This window comes from Haemaphysalis longicornis, unplaced genomic scaffold (assembly GCF_048455015.1).
Source record: "Haemaphysalis longicornis isolate Haplotype H1 unplaced genomic scaffold, Haemaphysalis longicornis Haplotype H1 scaffold_11, whole genome shotgun sequence".
Classification (NCBI taxonomy): domain Eukaryota; kingdom Metazoa; phylum Arthropoda; class Arachnida; order Ixodida; family Ixodidae; genus Haemaphysalis; species Haemaphysalis longicornis.
The window spans coordinates 124,667,296-124,683,957 of NW_027526214.1; the positions used below are offsets into that span (position 1 = coordinate 124,667,296).

At 49.2% G+C, this 16,662-nt stretch overlaps 1 protein-coding gene across 1 annotated transcript in view; it reads right to left on the bottom strand.

Moving 5' to 3' along the window:
- Positions 1-16,662, bottom strand: part of LOC144160994 (venom factor-like) — a 267,369-nt gene that overhangs the window by 165,058 nt on the left and 85,649 nt on the right. The window contains exons 13-14 of the mRNA XM_077692061.1: positions 3,308-3,505; positions 622-780 (exon numbers count right to left, since the gene is read on the bottom strand). Of these exons, the coding sequence (XP_077548187.1) occupies positions 622-780; positions 3,308-3,505 (357 nt within the window). The remainder of the gene's footprint in view (positions 1-621; positions 781-3,307; positions 3,506-16,662) is intronic.

Genomic DNA, 16,662 nt, shown 5'->3' on the forward strand with positions numbered 1-16,662 from the left:
TGGCTTACTGCAGATTTACTAAACTATACCAAGAAGGTTACGAAAACGATTTGAAATGTATATGGAGCTAGCCGCATCAGTTCGGCGACGTCACTCAATGTGTACTTGCGCTAGTCGCCCAAGGTGAAACTCATTACGGTTGAATAGCGCGGTGAAAAACAAGCGCACGATAAGCTGACGGATACCGCACTAGGCACAGAAGGCCAAAGTGACTAACGGAAAGACTGGAGGAATGACGCCGAACCGCACGACTGTGCCATAGAGGCAGAGGCGTCGTGGGCTCGCTGAACACCGGGCTATGCACTCTGAAATTATTCGAACCGTTTTTGTAGATAACTAGCACCCTTGAATTCCACCAAAAAGGAAGGGAAAATGCTGTTTGAATGGGTGTAAAAAACAATAAAAAGTCCTTTAAAAGGGTGTATTGACGTACGAGTGTTATCAACGACATTCCTTTCTTTTTTTTTTGCTAGGGCGTCACGGTGTCAACTGTAGACAGCAAAAACACCCTTAAGAACGTCTATCATTTTACAATGTTCGACCACGTCACTGTCGAGTTGTATGAGTTGTACATGTCTCGTTGGCAAGTAGAAAACTCGTCGTCTCGGTGCAGCCGCTCACCTTGTCGCGTGTCAGCATGTCCTTGCGCCGCAGCAGGTACACCGCCTGGTCGACGCCGAGCAGACCGATTCGAGTTCCGGGCTTTCCTTTCATAATCAGGGTCTCCTGCGCCCCAGGGAGCAGGCTCGGCGTTGTCTCCGTACTTCGGCTCAGGGAAAACTGCAGGTAGAGGCGGAAGTCGGAAATAGGAACTTGCTGGCAATAAACCTCCACCACGCAACTTCGGCAATACCAAAATTATACGCTTTTCACCGCGAGGACAAAATTTCGTTCCGTTTATTACTGCGAACACATTAAGTGGCTCGCTAAGCGAAAAAAACCGGAGCTCCCGAAACGCGAGACCTCAATTACAAATGACTGCGACTCTTTTCATAACGCCCACATCAGAAACAGAACACAAAGACGTGGCTCGCCAATGACACACACACACAAAGGGCGGGCATTGGCTACGACTCGTCCTTCAGAAATGAAAAACAAACTTGCTGCATCGCGGCCTCACTCTGCGGCGCAGCACTCACCAGCGACCCAGAGCACTCTTCGAGTAACACCGTGCACGCCATTCTGCCGCTACGGCCGTTTGCTCTCCTCTGGGCGCCTAAAGCGCAGGAGCGCTCTGTTACGCTCTATATCTGCCACGCGTGCACGTCATGAGTGGTTCAGATGGTTTTTTACTCCTAACATGGATTTTGTAAAAGCACAGAAGTTTACGGAGTTCCTGGGTTGCCCCAAACGAAAAAAGCGAAATTCCTAAGCAGGAATTATTTTTCCGGAGTTCGGGAGTCATTTGTTCGGACTTCCAAAGCAGCTTCATACCTCTCTCACTCATGCCAGTAAAGGAGTCAGGGTGAGCTGAATACGCACAGCGTGGGCACAACGTAAAGGACCTCACGAACGCGGCCCGAGAGCCAAGGTTGCGAAATCTCAAGGCACTGTGCCGGCTGACGAGACAGGCGGAACGCGCATGCGTGTCTTCGCCAACTTTTCCTGTTTCGGCAATCTGGCTCCGACTGTCACTCAGGGCGTAGCCTTCATTCATTGCGGGACCAATGTAGTACACATGTGGCAGGCGCCGGCTTCTAATATATCGCCATTCGGAAATGTTTTTGGATGCTTTGATACTCTGCGGAACCGCTGGCCCCATCTTGCATGAACTACGTGGCCCAAAACGGGACAGTACCGGCAATACTTGTACTGAAGAGCAGCCTTTTAAAACACGGTGCGAACGGCTTGAGCTCTAGCGGCTGCTTGCTTACGAGAAAAACTTCCAATTAGGTACACACCACCAAATATTCAACTCTTAGGAGACGTAGTGGTGACTCTTGATTATTATCATTGCCAAATCAGCATCAAGGTTTTACTGCAATGGTACGAAGCACCACTGCAGCCAGTATTCGGCCTGTTCTTGAGCCATGCCCAGGACAAGTGGAACATGCCTGCCCGGTATATGACGGAACGCTCGCCGAAGCGCTGTTCCCTTGGACAGTGGCGCCCTCTAGTATGTATTAGTATGAAACTCTATGACCTTGAGTACTTCGGCTGGAATCGTGCGCTATTCTTCCCTGTTCCTCCATTACCATGACACGGCCGTCGCGACATGAATAATCGTCAGCTCGACCGCTCTATCTCGTGAGCCGGCGATGGCCTCTGCGCCGTCTACACCAAGATAGGCTGTCAAAAATAGCGGCGCACGCTATATAATTCCTACAATTCAACCCTGATGTTTTCCCATTCACTGTATACTGGGAATTGCTTCGGCGTCTTGAGTTCAGTTGACATTCCCAGACAATATGGTACAGCGTGCCTGGTCTCAAGACGCCGAAGCAATTCCCAGTATACAGTGAATGGGAAAACATCAGGGTTGAATTGTAGGAATTATATAGCGTGCGCCGCTATTTTTGACAGCCTATCTTGGTGTAGACGGCGCAGAGGCCATCGCCGGCTCACGAGATAGAGCGGTCGAGCTGACGATTATTCATGTCGCGACGGCCATGTCATGGTAATGGAGGAACAGGGAAGAATAGCGCACGATTCCAGCCGAAGTACTCAAGGTCATAGAGTTTCATACTAATACATACTAGAGGGCGCCACTGTCCAAGGGAACAGCGCTTCGGCGAGCGTTCCGTCATATACCGGGCACGCATGTTCCACTTGTCCTGGGCATGGCTCAAGAACAGGCCGAATACTGGCTGCAGTGGTGCTTCGTACCATTGCAGTAAAACCTTGATGCTGATTTGGCAATGATAATAATCAAGAGTCACCACTACGTCTCCTGAGAGTTGAATATTTGGTGGTGTGTACCTAATTGGAAGTTTTTCTCGTAAGCAAGCAGCCGCTAGAGCTCAAGCCGTTCGCACATCTTCCCCCATCCCCAAGCCCTCACGCGAGCAGTGGGAGAGTACGCTGGCCAGCTCTTCTCCTGAAACGCAGCTTTTGCTAGCGGAAAGGGCGAAGACAGCCGGTCGTACCTACTGAGTCTTGGACTAAAGACCCCGACCACAAATATGCTCACTTCAACTGTGATTAAAGTTTCTCTCTCTCTCTCTCTCTCTCTCGGCGTCTCGAATTGTTTTGACAACTTCGATCTGCATAAATGCATTGCAAAGGACAGAAACACGGGTGCAACCTTCCACAGTCTTTTACAAATTCGCATACCACGAAATCCTGATAGTCTCTCATAGGCACTCACCTTTGAGTCCTCCGTGCAGGCGGGCTCAACACGGGCGTACACGGCGTCCACGACCAGTTCGCCATCCAACATGGCGACGACTATGACCCTAAAACTGGGGGACATCTCGGGGGTCACGGGAAATGTCACGCGCTTGTCTATGACGCCTTGGTCCGTGTGCACCTTCCCAGTCTTAAGCACGCGCCCACGAGAAACCACCTGCGAGAACAAGGATTACGAATGTGCGTGGCTCAATTCGCTACTTGCGAACAAAAATTTCTGTCAATTAAAAGACCATAAATTCGTCTGCTTGTCTACCTCCCTCAGAAATTATTTCGTGAGCGGGACCCTCCCTCCTTCAACGGCACCGACGAGCAAGACGCAGAAAACTGGCTTGTTACTTTTGAAAGAGTGAGTAACCATAACCACTGAAACGACCGCCTCAAGCTGAATAATGTCGAATTTTCCTTGACTGGGCTCGCAGAGAGATAGTTGTGGAACAACGCTGCACGTCTTAAAACGTTTCCCGAGTTTAAAGATGACTTTCTAAAAGCATTCCTCGGCACCGCTGCTCGAGAACTCCTCTCAGAGCAGCGTTTGCGTGAGCGTGCGCAGAAAAGGGGTGAAAACTTTACTTCTTACATTGAGGATGTCGTCGCTCTGTGCCGAAAGATTGACTGTGGCATGCCCGAACCAGAAAGGATAAAACATATCCTGAAAGACATAGACGACGATGCCTTCCATATGCTGCTGGCGAAAAGCCCCCAAACTGTGGCCGAGGTCGTTACTATTCGCCAGAGTTACGACGAGTTGCGGAAGCAGAGGGCTCTCACTCGTAGACCCCTCGCAGAAAATCAGTTTCTCTCCAGCTTGGCCGCTGATGACGGCGACGGTACCCTGTTGCAACGGATACAGCAGTTTGTGCGCGAGGAAGTGGCTCGGCAGTTGTCCATCATCAACTATGTGCCCGCGCAAAAATCGTCTGTCAGCCGTGAACTCAGGACCGTTATCCAGCAGCAAGTCGCTGACTCCCTTCGAGCGCACTGCCGTCAAGCCCCGTTGTTGCCCCCGTGCCATATGCCGCCACCATACCCCAAGCTCCAGCGAATTCAACCCTGCCTTATGGAGACTCTATGCACTTCGTGACGATGGCCGCTCCAATACACTTTGCGGACTCTAATCCCGCAACGATCTTACGCTGAAGTCGCTGCCAGGTACATGCCTCGGAGCCCCGTCGCTTTCCCCACCACCCGGCCTTTACATCTGCCGATGTTGTCTGGTCCCCCGCTCACCAACACTTGGAGGACGCTGGACAATCGCCCAATTTGCTTTGCCTGTAGGGCTCCGGTACACCTGGCACGCTATTGCCGCCGAGTCATGGTGACAGGACGCAACCCTGCCGCAGCTTCTTCCTACGCCAATTCCCCACACATGCAGGAGGCTACGGCCTATTCGCCGATGACATCTATGCCACCCGAGAGTCGTGACTTCGGAAGGCGTCGGTCTTCATCTCCGCGAGGCCGCTCGCTGTCTCCCATGCGTCGTCGTCCTGTTCCCACGGAAGCGGAAAACTAGGCGCCGCAGTTGCGGAGGCAAGAACTGCGTCGTCGTCGATCTGCCCAAGGCCTCCTCTCTCTCCCGCAAACGTGATTCGTATTACCATAGATGGCGCTGAAATCTTACCCCTTGTCGATACTGGAGCCGCCGTTTCTGTCATGGACTCCAAACTTTGCCGCCGCTTGAAGAAGGTTAGGACGCTGCATCTTGGATTCTCATTACGGACTGCTAAGGCTCATCCCATTGGTCCAACTGGCATGTGCACTGCCCGTGTCGTTACTCGGGACGTCATGTATGCTGTTCAGTTCGTTGTCCTGCCTTCCTGTTCCCACGATGTCATACTGGGGCGGGCTTTTTTTCTCAACATGGAGCTGTCATCGACTGTGGCCATGCCGAAGTAGAGCTCTTCCCGTTCATGGATCATACCGCTGATGAACCGCCCGCGCCTTCCGCCGTTAAACTGGTCCTCGCGGAAGAAGTTAGCATTCCACCTCATTCTGCCGTGCTAGCTCTTTGTCCTGCCGATTCCTGTCCAATGCGACAGTACTCCTTACGCCTTCTGACCTGTTTCGCCAGCGACGTTGTTTTCGGCTTCCTTTCTCCCTGCTTCCCATCCGTAACAGCCAAACTACACTTCTTTCCAACTACGGCTCGTGTCCGTGCACCTTGCAACGCAGAGAGTGCGTCGGCCACGTCGAGACCGTCGATTCTGTTGTCGCTGTGGATATGCCCGACGATTCAACACCGCTTGAAATCAGTGGACTGTGCGCTCCTACAGCAGCAAAATCCCCCCGTCTGCAGACGTCTTCCTTCGTGCCATTGCTGCCGACCTTTCCCCGTACGAACGAGACCAGTTTCTGGCACTGCGGAAGCGATTTCGGGCGTCGTTTGATTCCATCCAGACTGGTCTGGGACGTACCACCACCGTCGAACACACCATCGATACCGGGGGTCACGCGCCCTTACGGCAACGTCCCTACCGTGTTTCCCCCACTGAACGCCACGTAATCGATGAACAAGTCGAGGACATGCTCCCACGCGGTGTGATTCGACCTTCCACCAGTCCATGGGCGTCGCCGGTAGTGCTGGTCAAGAAGAAGGACGGCTCTATTCGGTTTTGCGTCGATTACCGACGGCTCAACAAGATAACTTGCAAGGACGTATATCCTTTGCCGCGAATTGATGACGCCCTCGATTGTCTACAAGGCGCAGAGTTCTTTTCCTCCATTCACTTACGCTCCGGTTATTGGCAGGTCCCCATGGCAGAGGCTGATCGTGCAAAAACGGCCTTTGTTACTCCTGATGGCCTGTACGAGTTTAACGTTATCCGTTTGGCCTCTGCAATGCGCCTGCAACCTTCGAGCGGATGATGGACAACATCCTCCGTAGGTTTAAATGGCAGACGTGTCTTTGTTACCTCGATGATACTGTCATCTTCTCTCCCGATTTTTCGACGCATCTCATTCGACTTGAGCAAATTCTGACGTGCTTGACGAACGCAGGCTTCAGCTCAACCTCAAGAAATGCCGTTTTGCTGCCCGAGAGCATACCATCCTTGGCCACGTTGTCTCCAAAGATGGTGTTCTGCCGGATACTGCCAAGTTGCGTGCTGTGGCGGAATTTCCCAAGCCGACAACTGTGAAGGCCCTTCGCAGCTTCATTGGGCTGTGTTCATACTTTCCCCGATTCGATCGCAACTTTGTATCTCATTGCACCTTTGACAAAGCTCGAGCCTCAGCAAAGAAGGCGGCATCTTTGAGTGTTCCACGGCCTGCGACGACGCATTCACTAAACTCCGCCAGCTCCTCACATCTCCGCCATTCCTGCGCCATTTCGATCCTGAGGCCCGTACTGAGATCCACACGGACGCGAGCGGAGTTGGTTTGGGGGCAGTTCTCGCTCAGCGCAAGGCAGGATATGACGAGTATGTCGTTTCTTATGCAAGTCGCACGCTAATAAAGGCCAACACAAATTATTCCGTGACTGAGAGAGAATGTCTGGCCGTTATTTAGGCGCTTGCGAAGTTCTGCCCGTACCTCTACGGGCGCCCTGTCTATGTTGTCACCGACCACCACGAGCTCTGTTGGCTGTCATCGCTCAAAGATCCTTCTGGCCGGCTAGCGCGCCGGGCTGGAGGCTACAGGAGTGTGTCATTTGCGTCACGTATCGCTCAGGCCTGCAGCACAATGATGCTAATGCCATTTCGCGTTCCCCGCTGCCTCCCGACAGTGACCGGGTCTCGCGCTCCGACTGCTACGTGTCGCCATTAGAGATCCACTCTATGTCTTCCGAGCAAAAGAAAGACCCTTGGATTTCCTCCATGTTGGACTTTCTGTCTGGCTCATCAACGAACGCTGCATCTCGGACACTACGCCGGAAAGCGTCGAACTTTGCCATTCGTGACGGGCTGCTTTTCCGTCGCAACTACCAACCCGAAGGTCGCAAGTGGCTCCTAGTAATTCCGCGCCACCTCCGCTCTGAAATGTGTGCCAATTTTCACGAAGAGCCACATTGCGCCCATGCCGGTGTCCCCAAAACATACCAACGCTTGCGCTTGCGGTACTACTGGCGAGGCATGTACCGCTTCGTTCGTCAATACGTCCGTTTGTGTATTCGATGCCAACGCCGAAAATGTCCTCCCCGCCAAGGAACTGAGCCTTTGCAGCCCTTACCATGTCAAGCAACACCATTCGACCGTGTAGGCATCGACCTTTATGGACCTCTTCCTTGCACTGCAAATGGCAACCGATGGGCCGTTGTGCTGTCGACCACATGACCCGGTACGCCGAGACTGCCGCCCTGCCTGCTGCTGCCGCACGCTAAGAAGCAGCCTTCCTACTTCGGCACTTCATTTTACGGCATGGGGCTCCCCGTGAACTCCTCAGTGATCGAGGAAGGGTTTTTCTGTCGGATGTTATAGAGGCCCTTCTTAAAGCCTGCCGCACGGTCCATCGCACCACCACGGCGTATCACCCTCAGACCAATGGCCTCACCGAACGTTTCAACCGGACTCTGAGTGACATGCTTGCTATGTACGTCGCGGCGGACCATTCCGACTGGGACGCCGTACTACCATTCGTGACCTACGCATACAACACCGCCACGCAGGCCACGACCGGCTTCTCTCCGTTTTTTCTTTTGTATGGCCGTGAGCCTTCATGCACCCTAGACACCACACTTCACTATCGGCCCGATGAATCAGATTGCACGCCCATCTCCGACGTTGCCAAGCATGCCGAAGAGTGTCGTCAGTTGGCCCGATCGTTGACCACGGAAGATCAGCAGCGTCAGACGTCGCAACACGACGAAACGACGCCCGCTTTTACCTACTCACCTGGCTCGCTTGTCTGGCTGTGGGTTCCAGTGTCTTCGCCAGGCTTGAGCAGTAAACTGCTTTCGCGCTACCAGGGTCCCTACCGCATCCTCAAGCGGACGTCTCCCGTAATTTATGTGGTTGAGCCTCTCACTCCTTCACCCGATCAGCGTCGCCGCCGCCAAGACATAGTCCATGTTCAGCGCCTCAAGCCTTACATCGACCCCGTCGTAGTTTCATCTCCCTGAGTCGCCAAGATGGCTGTTTCGTTCCCTGGGGCAATTGTAAGCAATACCGTCGTCAGCACCATACTCATTTAAATAATGTAGGAGCATGAACCGTGGACAGCAGTGGTCATTCGCAATGAGTGGGTATGCGACACAGAGGCCACACAGGAAATAAGCACTAACTCGTGGATGTCCCATCGCCATCGCTTGGACAAAGTAGTCGGCTCGTTGGCTCTCCGTCTCGACTTGCTGGACAGCGCGACTCGGTGCTACTGCTGCTGCTGATGCTGCTGAAGAATAAATCCTGAAAACCCTCTTATAATATATATATATATATATATATATATATATATATATATATATATATATATATATAACACAGAAATAAGGGTTGGCAGTCGAGAAAACCTCGGAAAGCAAAGGGGAGGATGTGGTAGATCATTGAAACAGATTAAGAATTTGGAAAGAAAGAAAGAAAGTGAAGAAAAAATGCCCGCCAAGTGGGAACCGAACCCACGACCTCCAGAATACCGGTCTGGTGCGATAACCACTACGCTACCGGCGGGGCGATTTTCCCATTCACTTTCTGGGGTATTTATGTTAGGTATGTTTGTTTCCTGTGCTTGGGGGTGGTAGCCAGCGCCATTCGGACTAATCGGGGTGAAGGGGACCTTCTTTTTAACCCCCGGGTCGTGACTCGAGTGTCTACGACATGTCCAGAGTGGTCGACCAGCTTTGAACCCTCTTAAGCTCCCTTTGGCAACAAGACTGCCAGAACAGAGGCCCTCGCTATGCATGTAGCGAATCAGAATAGGAAATGAGGGGCTCGTTGAAAATAACACAGAAATAAGGGTTGGCAGTCGAGAAAACCTCGGAAAGCAAAGGGGAGGATGTGGTAGATCATTGAAACAGATTAAGAATTTGGAAAGAAAGAAAGAAAGTGAAGAAAAAATGCCCGCCAGGTGGGAACCGAACCCACGACCTCCAGAATACCGGTCTGGTGCGATAACCACTACGCTACCGGCGGGGCGATTTTCCCATTCACTTTCTGGGGTATTTATGTTAGGTATGTTTGTTTCCTGTGCTTGGGGGTGGTAGCCAGCGCCATTCGGACTAATCGGGGTGAAGGGGACCTTCTTTTTAACCCCCGGGTCGTGACTCGAGTGTCTACGACATGTCCAGAGTGGTCGACCAGCTTTGAACCCTCTTAAGCTCCCTTTGGCAACAAGACTGCCAGAACAGAGGCCCTCGCTATGCATGTAGCGAATCAGAATAGGAAATGAGGGGCTCGTTGAAAATAACACAGAAATAAGGGTTGGCAGTCGAGAAAACCTCGGAAAGCAAAGGGGAGGATGTGGTAGATCATTGAAACAGATTAAGAATTTGGAAAGAAAGAAAGAAAGTGAAGAAAAAATGCCCGCCAGGTGGGAACCGAACCCACGACCTCCAGAATACCGGTCTGGTGCGATAACCACTACGCTACCGGCGGGGCGATTTTCCCATTCACTTTCTGGGGTATTTATGTTAGGTATGTTTGTTTCCTGTGCTTGGGGGCAAGCACACAGGAGGCAAGCACACACACCCCCAAGCACAGGAAACAAACATACCTAACATAAATACCCCAGAAAGTGAATGGGAAAATCGCCCCGCCGGTAGCGTAGTGGTTATCGCACCAGACCGGTATTCTGGAGGTCGTGGGTTCGGTTCCCACCTGGCGGGCATTTTTTCTTCACTTTCTTTCTTTCTTTCCAAATTCCTAATCTGTTTCAATGATCTACCACATCCTCCCCTTTGCTTTCCGAGGTTTTCTCGACTGCCAACCCTTATTTCTGTGTTATTTTCAACGAGCCCCTCATTTCCTATTCTGATTCGCTACATGCATAGCGAGGGCCTCTGTTCTGGCAGTCTTGTTGCCAAAGGGAGCTTAAGAGGGTTCAAAGCTGGTCGACCACTCTGGACATGTCGTAGACACTCGAGTCACGACCCGGGGGTTAAAAAGAAGGTCCCCTTCACCCCGATTAGTCCGAATGGCGCTGGCTACCACCCCCAAGCACAGAAAACAAACATACCTAACATAAATACCCCAGAAAGTGAATGGGAAAATCGCCCCGCCGGTAGCGTAGTGGTTATCGCACCAGACCGGTATTCTGGAGGTCGTGGGTTCGGTTCCCACCTGGCGGGCATTTTTTCTTCACTTTCTTTCTTTCTTTCCAAATTCTTAATCTGTTTCAATGATCTACCACATCCTCCCCTTTGCTTTCCGAGGTTTTCTCGACTGCCAACCCTTATTTCTGTGTTATTTTCAACGAGCCCCTCATTTCCTATTCTGATTCGCTATATATATATATATATATATATATATATATATATATATATATATATATATATATATATATATATATATATATATATACAGAAAGAAATGCCGGCAGTCTACAACGCCAAAGAAGGCATAGGGGAAGGTTAGACAATTTTTTTACCGTTAGTGACGTTACATTATTATTAATTTTTATTAATTACGTGAGAAAGAAAGAAAGAAAAACACGCGCCCAGAGTGGGGACCGAACCCACGCCTTTCGATTAGATCTCGAATGCCTTACCAATTCGGCTATCTGGGCGACTGTGTTCTGCTTCACTTTCTGTGGTATTTATATTTACTACAACTGTATCTGACGCTTGAGGGTGGTAGCCAGCGCCACTCAGACTACACGGGGAGAAGGGGACCTTCTTTTTCAACCCCCGGGGCGTGACGCGAACGTCTACAGCCTGTATATATATATATATATATATATATATATATATATATATATATATATATATATATATATATATATATATATATATATATATATATATATATATATATATATATATATATATATATATATATATATATATATATATATATATATATATATATATATATATATTATATACATAAATATATATATATATTATAAAGCTCGAAAGCTTTATAGAAAGCTCGAAAACTAGCCGGCAAACAAACCAACTACAGATTTCATCTGAAAACGTACTCCTCGTATCTCCAAAGCAAAACCATCCCAAAAAGCCTCCGCCTAAAAATTATTTGTGCCCTTGGTGAGCTCCCTCCTGAACTAGCTGCCAGGTGGCAAGGTATTCTCAATAATGCATCGCTTTCCCTCCTAGAAATTCTTAGAGACCACTGTACTAGCCTACTCAGCCTCTTCAACGACCAGATTGAAGTTCTTTCGCTAACTGAGCAGGAGAAAATAGATCTCAATACTTTTATAAACCGTAAGGAAAATGATCTTAAGTTTAAGTTTCGGTTAAGTTTCAACGTGACCAGCTTCCCTCGCGAATTACAGCTTGCACTGTAGAAAATCAGCCACTCAATAGCCCAGACAATGGAGTATTATGTCATGCAATGTTGCCCCTCGATACAGAGATTGCTTTAGTAGAACCTCATCCCCCAGCCAATAATCCTATAGAAAAAACGAGCTCCCTCGCTACCGGCCCCAGCAACGTCATTGACATTTCCAAAACACTAACGGCCGACGAAAAAGGTATCCTAGAACGAGGTCTAACTTTGTGTCCCACAAATAACCATGTGAATGAATACGATCTCACTGAATTTTCCCGGAGAATGTGACTAAGCGAGTTTTTTTCGGAAAAGCAGGACCAACCTGACATTAACGAATGCACCCTCCACCTTCCTAGCACTTGGACTCCAGATGTAGATCAATCTCCAGAATTAAATCTGCACTTAAAATCAGTATCAAGAGAAATATTGTCAACCACCAAGCGATCAAACAAGCGCATGAACTCAACTCCGTCGGAAGACGTTACCCTGAATAGCCTATCAGCGAGAACCGACATAGTCATAAAGCCAGCCGACAAAGGTGGTAGCGTAGTTGTTTTACCTATGGGAAAATACAAAGATGAAGCTTATAGGCAGCTCAATAACCCTTGACACTACAAGCCCTTAGGTAACGATCCGAGCCAGGAATACAGCCTAAAAATCCTTCAGAGCCTCACAGATCTGCGATCTAGAGAATTAATAACGACCACTCATTTAAATTTCATGAAACCGAATAATAAGCATGCAGGCCGTTTTTACCTCTTCCCAAAAGTCCACAAAGTCCTCGTAGAATTATTGTTCACTGCCGACATTCCTGGCAGACCCATGGTTTCGAATAACAATACCCCAACAGAAGCATTATCTCTGTTTCTGAATCATTACCTATTTGACATTCCGACTCTTCTTCCTTCATTCGTTCAGGACACCCCCCACTTCATCCGCATAATAGAAGAGATAAATAAGGGTGGGCGCCTACCAAGTGGAACCCTCCTTGTTACTCTTGACGATGCCGCATTGTATACCAACATTCCTTTCGTCGAAGTAATTGAAGCTATTTCAAAAGCTCTATCGGAGAACCCGCACCTACACGCGCCAGAGGTGTTCATAACTTTGTTAAAACTAGTTTTAACTCTCAGCTATTTTGAATTCGACTCTTCTTACTTTTTGCAAGTTTTTGGAACCAGCATGGGTACTCCATTCACGCCGACCTATGCCAACAATTTCAAGGGGCAACTTGAAGCCACTCTATTAAGCTCTTTTCCGCATAAACCTCAGGTTTACCTCCGCTACATAGACGACATCTTCATGATTTGGAAACACGGTCGGGCGACTCTAGAAACGTTTCTATCTCATCTCAATTCTTCGCATCCGACTATTATATTCTCCTGCCAGTATTCTGAGAAAGAAGTGAACTTCCTAGATACTACCGTCATTTTAGACAACGGTAAACTTAAAACCACGCTTTTTAGAAAACCAGCTGACAGGCAGCAGTACCTAGACTATAAAAGCCATCACCAGAGACACTGCAAGCAAGGGACCTTTGTAGGACAAGCCACCAGGCTTAGAAGAGTATGCAGTGATGACAGTGACTAGGTAGAGCACCTACATGAACTGAAGTCCACCCTTATTAACAGGAACCACCCCAAAAGCTCGCTCGATCAGGCGTACCAACGTGCGTCTAATCTCAAAAGGGATGACGTGCTCAACAAACACCGACAAAACGAAAGCGCCAGGCCGCCTGCCCTAATAACTAAATTTTCAAACGCCCTCCCAAACGTAAACAATATACTGCGCAAGTACTACCCCATTTTAGCCCGTAACGACCGACTTAGAAAGACATTCCCGGAAGCCCCAAGGGTTACCTACCGGAGAAACAGGAATCTAAAAGATATTTTAGTCCATGCTAAAAGAGGGCCTTCAAAGCAACCAGTCATAGCCAGCTGCTCCCGCCCCAGATGTAAGACTTGCAGGCACCTGCGGACCGACTGCATTGTAAAAAGCACAGCCAGTAATTATGTCCACAAGATTAATTCAAGTTTTACGTGCACTTCATCCAACATTGTGTATATGTTGGAATGCTCAATGTGCCACAAACAGTATATGGGCGAAAGGAGTCAACCTATGAGCCTACGTCTTAATGGTCACCGGGCAGATACTGCCAGCAAATCCTCCATAGCTGTAGCGCAGCATTTCAACCAACCACGCGACAATTTTGATGACCTTAAGTTGTATATACTTCAGTCAAACTTCAGGTCTCCTAGGGACAGGAAATACGGAGAATCCTATTTAATTCAGAAATTCAACTCCATCGAACCTACTGGAGTTAATGCGTCTAGGGGAAACTTGGAATCCTTGCGATATTCACCGGGAATACAGAAATAAGAACCTTATCCAAAGACTATTACCGCTCCCTCTGGTCCTTACCTGGTCACCTAATTTCTTTTTTTTTCATTCTTTAGCGTGTAGCTTAATACTCTACCGCATCCCTCCAACCTTTGTTCTTGGAATTCCATTTTATTTATTTTATTTCTCTCTTTTTTTTACTCCGCGTGGTCTTGTGCCCCGTAGGTCACTCTAAGTTTATCTTTTCGTTTTTGAGTTTCAGGACAGGCCTGTTCCAGGAATGTTGCCGTGGGTGACACGGGCCATTTCAGTTGCTGGCTCATTGCTTTTTCTTTTGTGTGTGGTTTTTTGTGGTTTCCCTCACTGTTTTTTTTTTCTCTTTTTTTCTTCTTTCCTTGACCTAGTTATTTCCCCCCTTCTCTATCTTTTCTTTTGACCTGAGGCTTGCAGATAGTTTCTGATAAGGAACCCACTCTCACCGCCTGGTCTGCTTCCGGCCGTTCTGAGAACCTTTCCGTATGCCCCGCGGCGGGTCAACAAACACCCTCGCATCCTTTCTCTCCAAACATTCCCCGAATATCAACCCCCGGCTGACTTCCCTGTGACCTAATCCGCGGATTAAACTATACAACCTTCTTCGCCCCTCAATATCTCCCCCGACATACTCCCAAACCAATCCGCTTTCTAAATTTCACTTCCTTCTTTCCTTCTCCCCTCTCACCTGGGGACCTACCCCTATATAAAGCGTGCCAGCCAGGCGAGAGATTGCCCTGACGACTCCAGCCTCGGCTTGTTTACCAGGCCCAATTCCAGCACCTGAACCATGCAGAATGGGCTCGACTTGAGGCAATTAACCGAGCCGCAATGTGTACAATTACCTGCCTCCCTAGGATAACACCGATCCCTGCTCTTCAGGCTGAAGCTCAAGTTAACACCTTGGATGAGCTTGTCCGTCAGCGTCGGTCCGCCCGCATGCATAAACCCACCTTTGTTCCTGAGGCAGCGGCGTTAGGAAACTACATGGGTCGTTCGCTACCCACATCTCTAACCTGCGCCGTTACCAGGCCACCTTGGCTATACCACCAGGTGACCGACAACAGGCCACTAACGCGACTGCACAATCGGTCCAACGGACATTCTGACACGCTGTTCCCGGTCGCACAAGAACTGGCGGCTGATTCTCAACCCCAGGTGGTGCAGGCATTTGTGGACGCTGGGGCCAAGGGTGACGTGGTGACCACAACACTCCAATGTCCTTCCCAACCAGAGTCCTGTCAAATGTGCTTCTACGAAACACGCCGCACCCTGCCGTCTATGCTGGCCGAGCTTACGGCCATCCGGGACGGCTTGCAAGCACTAACTGCTGCACTTCATCAAGCCCCTGGAGGTACTACTTTACAAATTTACACAGACTCCACGGCGGCCATACGTGATTTACGTCGAGTAAATAACAACTCAGCTGTCTCGAGGGACATTCACGACATACTGGACACGTACCCCTGCCCTTTGTGGCTCTCGTGGGTCCGGCGAAATAGGCTTCCCGCTCACATTGCGGTGGATGGTGCCTGCCACACTGAATTTATTCCACGACCATTGCCTTTACTACCACTAGACACCCCAGAACAGTTTCTCCAAAGGAAAGAAGATCTTCGTCGCGCCACACGAGCTCTTATTCCACCGTGTGGAACGGACCTCCCTAGCAGACTCGCTCGCTGGGAGGAGGTCTTGCTGCGAAGACTTCGTGTTGGTGTAGCCCTCTCTGCTGCCGTTACCCGGGAGTGGCCACCACGTTACCATGCCCCGTTCGCACAGAACTGCCCCTTTTGCACGGTTCCTGCCGAAGAGGCGGACACTGTGGACTTGTCCTTCATTGGAAGCTGCGAGAACAAGACACCTCCTAGGCACAGGCCTCCACCCTGGGAGACCACCTGACCTTCATCGGTGGATTTGGGGACCCCATCATCGCTCCCTGCTTGAGTTTCTTCGCAGTATTTTATGTCAACGGGCATACTATCGCAATTAAAAAAAAAGTCTCTTTGCTGAAACGTTGGCAACAATCGTGCTTTTACCTTGTTCATAGTCCGTCCTTCAACGAGTTCATGGTCGTCACCCGTTGTTTTAGTGCAGAAGAAGGATGGTTCCGTGCGGTTTTGTGTTGATTACCGGGCGCTAAATAACATCACCCGCAAGGATGTATACCCGATGCCTCGCATCGATGGTGCTCTGGACACTTTGCAAGGTGCAGAATACTTTCAAGTCTAGACCTGAGATCGGGATCTGGGCCCAGATAGCCCAATTGGTAAGGCATTCGAGATCTAATCGAAAAGCGTGGGTTCGGTCCCCACTCTGGGCGCGTGTTTTTCTTTTTTTCTTTCTCACATAAATAATAATAACAAAAAACAATGTAACGTCACTAACGGTAAAAAATAGTCTAACCATTCCCTTGTGCCTTCTTTGGCGTTGTAGACTGCCGGCATTTCTTTCTGTATTTCCTAACGAGCCCCTCATTTCCAAACCCTATATATATATATATATATATATATATATATATATATATATATATATATATATATATATATATATATATATATATATA